The 7,538-nt window shown below is 33.3% G+C and overlaps 1 protein-coding gene across 1 annotated transcript; it reads left to right on the top strand.

Moving 5' to 3' along the window:
• The first annotated feature begins 1,221 nt into the window (after positions 1-1,221).
• On the top strand, positions 1,222-6,449 carry LOC122401957. Its single transcript, XM_043404424.1, has 4 exons — positions 1,222-1,375; positions 2,615-2,765; positions 4,631-4,939; positions 5,547-6,449. The coding sequence occupies exons 1-4, from the start codon at positions 1,282-1,284 to the stop codon at positions 6,286-6,288; spliced, it is 1,296 nt and encodes a 431-aa protein (XP_043260359.1). The 5' UTR covers positions 1,222-1,281; the 3' UTR covers positions 6,289-6,449.
• Positions 6,450-7,538: the final 1,089 nt, after the last annotated feature.

Here is a 7,538-nt window from a genome sequence, read left to right as displayed (position 1 = left end):
TTTCACGCAGGCAGTAAGTTAATAACACATTATCTGATACGAATCGTAAAACTGGCCGAAGTGAAATTTGCCAGTATATTTTTAGAGAGAGAAACCTATTGCGTATTTAGTTGCAACCTCGACATCAAGTTCGACATAATAGCGACAACTATTTTCACCTGATTTTTCTATGAACGAGAAGGCAAACTGCCTACGTTTCCCTCGTTGTTCCGCATCTCCGACGAAGACTCAATGTTTTTTATACTACTCAAGGACAAGCGTAACTTTTTTACACAAGATTAGGCAACTTCATTAGTCCGTGCCAATATTATTTGAGATAATATGAATTCTCGTGTAACAGCGTCAAAAATTAAAATATCCTTTTTTATTTCCCCGTAAAAAGTTCTATTGCACTAGACATTTAGGAACACGAAGAGAGACCCTTAAATTATATCAAAATATTCTTTTAGTCCATTTTTTGTTATATTTTATTAATTATTCTAAACGAAAATTTCTTCTTCAAAATGCTATAGTTTTTTAAATTTTCCATATCTTTTGTTTAAAATAGGTTCAGTATCGATGGAAACCAACCAGCTTTAAGAAAATTTTTCGTTTGTTGCGTTCTGATCTCTATGATGACTGTACATCAACTATGATAAACATCGTTGAATAAAATTAAAAGACTTAACTACTATTTAATAAAAGATAATAAAAAACAGACTAAACAAAATTTTCGTATAGTTTAAGGGTCTCTTCGTGTTCCTAAAAGTCTAGTACAGTAGAACTTTTAATTTTTTACGAAAAAAAAAATTAAACTAAATTTTAAAACTGTTAAACGAGAATCACCCCTTAATAAAAACACAGTTACTCAATATAAACAAAAAGAAACTTGTTTCTTATGAATTCGTACCATTTATCTTTACCAAATGTTGTTTATTACACTGCACTATTACTATTTACAGAGCAGTTGTTTCTCATCTATTGGAAAGAACAGAAAATATTGCACAAGTTTTCGTCGACAGTCATCGATCCATCGATATAACGAGAGAAATGAAATATGATTACGAATGAAATTTTACGTAAATACAGACAAATGTACATAATTTTTGCCAATGTTTGGCAAATTCACAAATTGTCCTCGCGGTGTTTACTTGACATTGGCTCATTCCCTTTCCCCGCGTACCGTACCGAGAGTGATTAGGCGTGCGACACATAGCTCGTCAATTTCAAGATATTCGCCTAACGGTTCGTGCGCGTGTTCCATATTTTGTGACCAGTAAATATAAATCATCTGACGATAAAATGATTCCACTCATCGGGCTGGTAGCGGCGATTTGTATGGCAGCAGTTTGCGTTGGGCAGATGTATTGCTACAATAGAATGAGGAAAAATCATAGTGAGTCGAAAATAAAACCATTATTTATCAATTTCAGCGAGCATTTTATGATTTGTTTAAATACACAAATCAATACAATAGAATATATTTAACTCTTTGTACTCGAAAGGCGACCCCCAGTTACTATTTTATTCGATGCAGCAACTCGAATTGTATTTTATATATTGTTTAATATTTGTAACTTCCGAAAATTGACACTTTAAATCTTAAAAAAACATTCTTTTAAATTTTATGTAGCCGTTGGTGAATCATTCCTTTTTTCTCTACATTATGTACCGATGTATTGAAAAGCATTTCCAGCCGCTACAGCTTACTTGGATGACCGCATTATTTTATTTTGACTTTTTGTGAACAATCGGTTTAGTCACCTTCTTTTAAATTCCGTGCGTGAAAGTGCTGTTATAGCTGTCTAGAAACACTCCATTATATTATGTATAATATAATTTATTAATTACGATCGAACAAGGAACTGACAGTAAAAGTAGCGGAAAGGAAAGAATCACCACGTATCGGATTTATATTATTTTAGCGAAATAAATAATGGACACTCGATGAGAGAAACTAATCCTGGAACTTAATATTTAACTGAAAGTGCTATTATAATCGTTGGTCAGTGTCAATTACTAGATTGTGAATCTTTATTCAAATTCATATATGTATTAACACATAGAATTAATGAATTCCTATCTTACTTTTAGTATTTTTTATATTTTTGCATATTAAGTACATTCTGTAATTTAAAAAAAATGTAAATTTCCTATAAATGCATAAATATCCGCAATCTATCAGTTACTGATACATTTACCCTGGTTACTAAAATATTGGTAAAATAAGTTTTCTATTAAGCAATATTCGCGGAGCTACTAAGTAATTGTAACATTTTTGTATAATAACTTCTTAAATTTTAGAACTGCGTCTGCATTTTGTATCTCTTTATCGTTCCGTCATAGAATTAGTCACCGTATGGTTATAAACCATAAATTAAATATAATAACGATTTATTCGAGAATAATATTAATTGATATAAGTTATATAATACTCCTTTTCATTATATATTCTATAATTAATAAATTTTACGTAAATAGTGGCGTTTTGTCCACAGACGTTGAACTTTTATTGAATTAAGTAAAATAAAATACATACTTTATTACATAATAAACTACTTGTTTGACACACCGTTGTTCTTTGTTTATTAAAATAATAAGTATCAAGAATATAGGAATGTTGTCGTACAATTAGGTGAATGGAGTGGGAGCAAAGTTTTAGACGAAAACGAACAAATGGAGAACGATTTACCAATTGTGCGCATTAAGATATTACAAGCCAGTCCAAATCAGTTCGCGAACGACACCTGCAATTCCGATGACAAACGACCCGACTTTCGACACAGGTACTAATTTTTTAATTTACAACACGATTGTATTTGTGTTTCGTTCAGTCGGAGTTCGGCATTAATCGATTAAAACGTTCGAAATATAATATTAATTTAAATTGTTCATATACAGTGAGTGTAAAAAGTATTCGTACACTAGTCAATTTGAACAAAAACTTTGCAGAACTTTGTTTATTACAAAAGTATGTTAACAAAAACATGCATACATATTCTTAGAAATCTCTGGAACAAATGCCATTAACAACAAATTATTTATTTATATTTATTATGAAAATATTAACAAATTTCTAGAAATTGGCGTGAAATATACGTGTAATAAGTATTCGTACACTTCTAATTTTACAACAAAAACTATAAATTTTAGTACATAAACGTAACAAAAATTAGTCTATTTGCTATTTTAGTATCTAGTGGGATTTCCTTTAGATTGTATAATCGCTTTAAGCCTTTGCGGCATTGAATTTATTAAATTTTTGGTTATAGTACTAGAAATTTTGTTCCATTCCTCTAAAAGTACATTTTTTAAATCTTGTTTCGAAGAAATGTGATGGTCTCGAATTTTTTCTTCAAGATGACTCCATAAGTGCTCTATCACATTTACGTCTGGAGACTGTGGAGGGATTTTTAATTGCTGCGGCACATTATATAGGATCCACTGACGTGTGTTATAAGCATTATGCTTTGGATCATTATCTTGCAAAAATATATAATTGCCCTGTAACTGCATTTTATTTGCACTAACCTGAAGATGCTCTTTTAGAATATCGATGTACATTTTGTGATCCATGATACCATCGATAAAATGGAGGGATCCAACCCCGCTCGCACGCATAGAGCCCCAAACTGTGACTGATCCTCCTCCATGCTTTACGGTCGGCTTCAAATTTCTTTTTTCGTACTCGGTATTTTTCCCCCGCCATACTGTACATCGTCCATCTGACCCAAATATGTTAAATTTACTCTCATCGGTAAATATAATACGGTTCCAGTGCTCCATAGGAACATTAACGTACTCTTTCGCGAATTGCAATCGTTTCTTTCTATTAATTTCATTTACGAAATATTTCTTACGAGCTACCCTGCCGTGATATCCTCTATCCCGTAAAAAATTACGCACTGTGCTACTGCATACATTAATGTCCAGTTCATTTTTAAGTTCAGCTGTGATTTTCACCGCACTTATCTTTGGATTTTGCTTTATTTTTCGAATTATCCATCGGCCCGTATACTCATTTATTATTCGTTTACGTCCGTTTCTTGGATTATTTTTTACAGTTTTTCGATCGCCATATCTGTCAATGATTCCTTGAATCGTGGACCTCGGTCTATTTAAAACTTTAGAAATTTCACTCAGTGTTTTACACTTATTATGTAAATTTATAACAATTTTCCTTTCTTCTTCAGAGGTTTCCTTGCGTTTTCGTCCCATTTTACTGATAATTTCGTTGATAATGTTTGAATTCAGGATACTACCTATACCGACAGCGTCTCCAGACATACTGATGCTAAGTATGTTTACATATCATGGATTATCTTGTAATCGTTCTATGTGGAATGTTACGAATCGAAGACTGTACGAATACTTATTACGCGTATATTTTAGGTCAATTTCTGGAAATTTGTTAATATTTTCATAATAAATATAAATAAATAATTTGTTGTTAATGACATTTGTTCCAGAGATTTCTAAGAATATGTATCCATGTTTTTGTTAACATACTTTTGTAATAAACAAAGTTCTGCAAAATTTTTGTTCAAATTGACTAGTGTACGAATACTTTTTACACTCACTGTACTTATTCCTCTCCGTCTAAATGTGTTCGTTTCTTTCGATGTGTCGTTAACGCGACAAATTGTTTCAGAACATCGACAAAGATTTGGTCATCGCCGTTGAGAAAGCAGTTAGAAAGGAGCAGGAATTTATCCGGTGGTACGTGTCACAGTACTAACAGAGTGGTGCAAGCTCAAATCGAAACCAATCCTATAGCCTGTGTGTCAAATAACAATCAGGTTTCTGAATTACTGCGGCGTAGATCATTCCGACTCGATCACGTTGATTCGCCCAGGCAGGATACAAACCTGAGGAATGCGAACGATAAACCGCCAAGGAAACTGTCGTCTGTTGTCTATAAGAAATGGAAGAAGCTGAAGAAGATGATAATTCCATCGAGGTTTGCATAGCTTCAGAAGTCGTTGCATCAGTGTCCTTAGAAACTCACTATATTGTAAAACCTAGAATTCCACGCAAATTCAATAATCGATAAATTTCGACTGTTTCATTCAGAGTGTTCATTTGCAAACATTAAATTTAAATATCTCGAAAACAACACATTTTCGGGGGAAAATGTTAAATGCAAAAGTTACTCGGTTTTAAGGGTGAAACGCAACTATTTTATTTGATTTTCATTTGTTGAACGCTTTCAAAATTATTTTTTAAATGAAATCCTGTATTTTTATTTAGAGATTCTTATTCTACGTAAAAAAAATTGTTGTATGAAACGTTTTTTTATCGAATTTTATCTTACAAAGATATTTTATTTTTTACTTTTATTTTATTTTACTCAACCATCGTTAATATTTAGTTGAACCTCGTTTCTAACTCGCGAAGAAACATTAAACAAATAATTTTATTTCCTAAGAGAGATTTGTTAAAATATCCACCTTAGAAAAAGGAAGAGAAAGAAAAATGATGAATTTCTAAAATTTCGAATTCGAGTTTCGTAATGAAAAATCAGATTTGGTTCCATTTCCAGCGATAATGAAAGAATCTGTTCACAGATCTAGAAACTCAGTGCCATTCGACGACGTCGTGATCGATGATACCCAAAGATTAAATCTTCCAGGCACCGCTTCTGATCAACCATCTAGTCCGGCGAAGCAGTCGACGATGCTCCAGACAAATCAATCTGTAGACGTATCGACTTCGACTAGAATGAGCGTGAACGCTTTACCAATGAGAAATCAGACCGACGAAATTGTTACGAATCAGTGTAATGTGGATGAGAATATCGAAACTCTATCGAAACAAGGGACGAACGATCGCCAGTGTTCGAACGCAGAAGCGATGCAGGAAGCAGTATCGCTGATAAAGCGTCAAACCTTCGATGGAAAGTCGGTTTGCGACGTCAGGATCACTGGTCTTAGCATGAATCAATCCCAACTGTTGGACCTGTTGGAATCGACGGGGAGTCAAACGCGATCGGCGTCCATCGTCACAACCGAAGAGGCCTCGATTATTTCCATCAAGTTTTATCATCGAAGAGACAGTGGTGAGACGATACAGACAAAAGACAATTCCTCTTTCGAAGGTCCGTTCTGGAAATTCTACAAAAATTTGCCAGAGAGACTCGAGGATATGTCATTTTCCAGTTTTTTTCGATCGCAAGAACAACCGAGAAAACTGAATCCTCCGTCGATTTACGTCTCTGATCATTCGAGGACACCGAATGGCTCGAGAAACAATACCTCGTACATAAGATTCCCAGAAGCGAGACACGAAATCGCTTTCGAGAAGTGTTAGATTTTTCGAAGACCCTTCGAACAACGCCGAATTCAAGACCCGTATTAAATAAAAAATAAAAAAGTAAATTTCCTTCCAAATCTGGGAATCGTAATAAGAATCGTTACCAGGATTCTTAATTCCGATCGCAGAACTAGAAATTATTGTTACTGATATAACGTAGAAATTTTTGCAACAATTTCTGCGACGCGTTACGTAAATATTCAGTAACTAATAAAGAAACGGAAATTTACGAACAATTTGCATTTCAAAATTCGAATTTTACCGATCATATCGATAAAAAAATCGTGAAATACAAATAAAATGGAAAATTGATAATTTAAGTTTCTGTAAATATAGGTTATAGTTATTACAATGTTGATGTATACTTTTAAATACAAAGATCAGATCGATAAAAAATTGATGATTTCATTTAAGTTTCTGTAAATATAAAATATAGTTATTACAATGCTAATGTATACTTTTAAATACAGAGAATTAAAATTATTAATAATCGTACGCTTGAAACTGGTCACCTGAATAACTCGTTTACTTTTAACAATACATAACAAGTTTCAGACAAGACTAGCTTTTAGTTTCGAGATACGAAGGTCAAATCTGTTTTTATATTTTTTATTTTAGAATCTTATTCTACGTAATAAAATAAATATCTTTTTAAGATATCGAGAGAACTACAAAAATTAAAAATTCCTAAAACATTATGAGATGTGTATGTATCAAATAGGCCACATGATATGTTTGATTGTTATTCCGATCTACGTACCTGCCTGGTTTCGTTGCAACTATGTAATTAAAACTGAAATCTTGTTCTCTGCCACGATCGCAAAACAAAGTCTCGACAAATTGTTATGTAAATCGACTCGTAAGATCCGACATAGCATACGCGGCTGAATGAAGTTTAATTATAAAACTTTTCTAAGAAAAATTGTCAAGAAGAATCGTTAGTGTCGCAATATGCGAAATACGAATCTTCTCGATCTTTTTCACGCAAAGTCATCCCGAAGTGGACAGCTAATTCAGTGAAAAGTATCCTCCATGTGCTGGCATTGTTTGTAAATTTGAAACACACATTCCTGCGGTAATAGATTCCCGATTATGCTCGTTATTACTACACAAATCCGTGTACTATCTTGATCGGTGAAGATCCAAAGGTTCTCGCGCGGTGCACATTGACACGATCAGATAATGTGCCGGCAACGAGAAAGAACAAATTCCTGACACAATACCGTAAACACGGTTGCTTAACTTAA

Source organism: Colletes gigas, unplaced genomic scaffold (genome assembly GCF_013123115.1).
Source record: "Colletes gigas isolate AHSC1104 unplaced genomic scaffold, ASM1312311v1 Colletes_gigas_Sc00030, whole genome shotgun sequence".
NCBI classification, from domain to species: Eukaryota; Metazoa; Arthropoda; class Insecta; order Hymenoptera; family Colletidae; genus Colletes; species Colletes gigas.
Note: the sequence above shows the minus strand (reverse complement) of the source record. Positions and strands in the feature narration are given on the sequence as shown.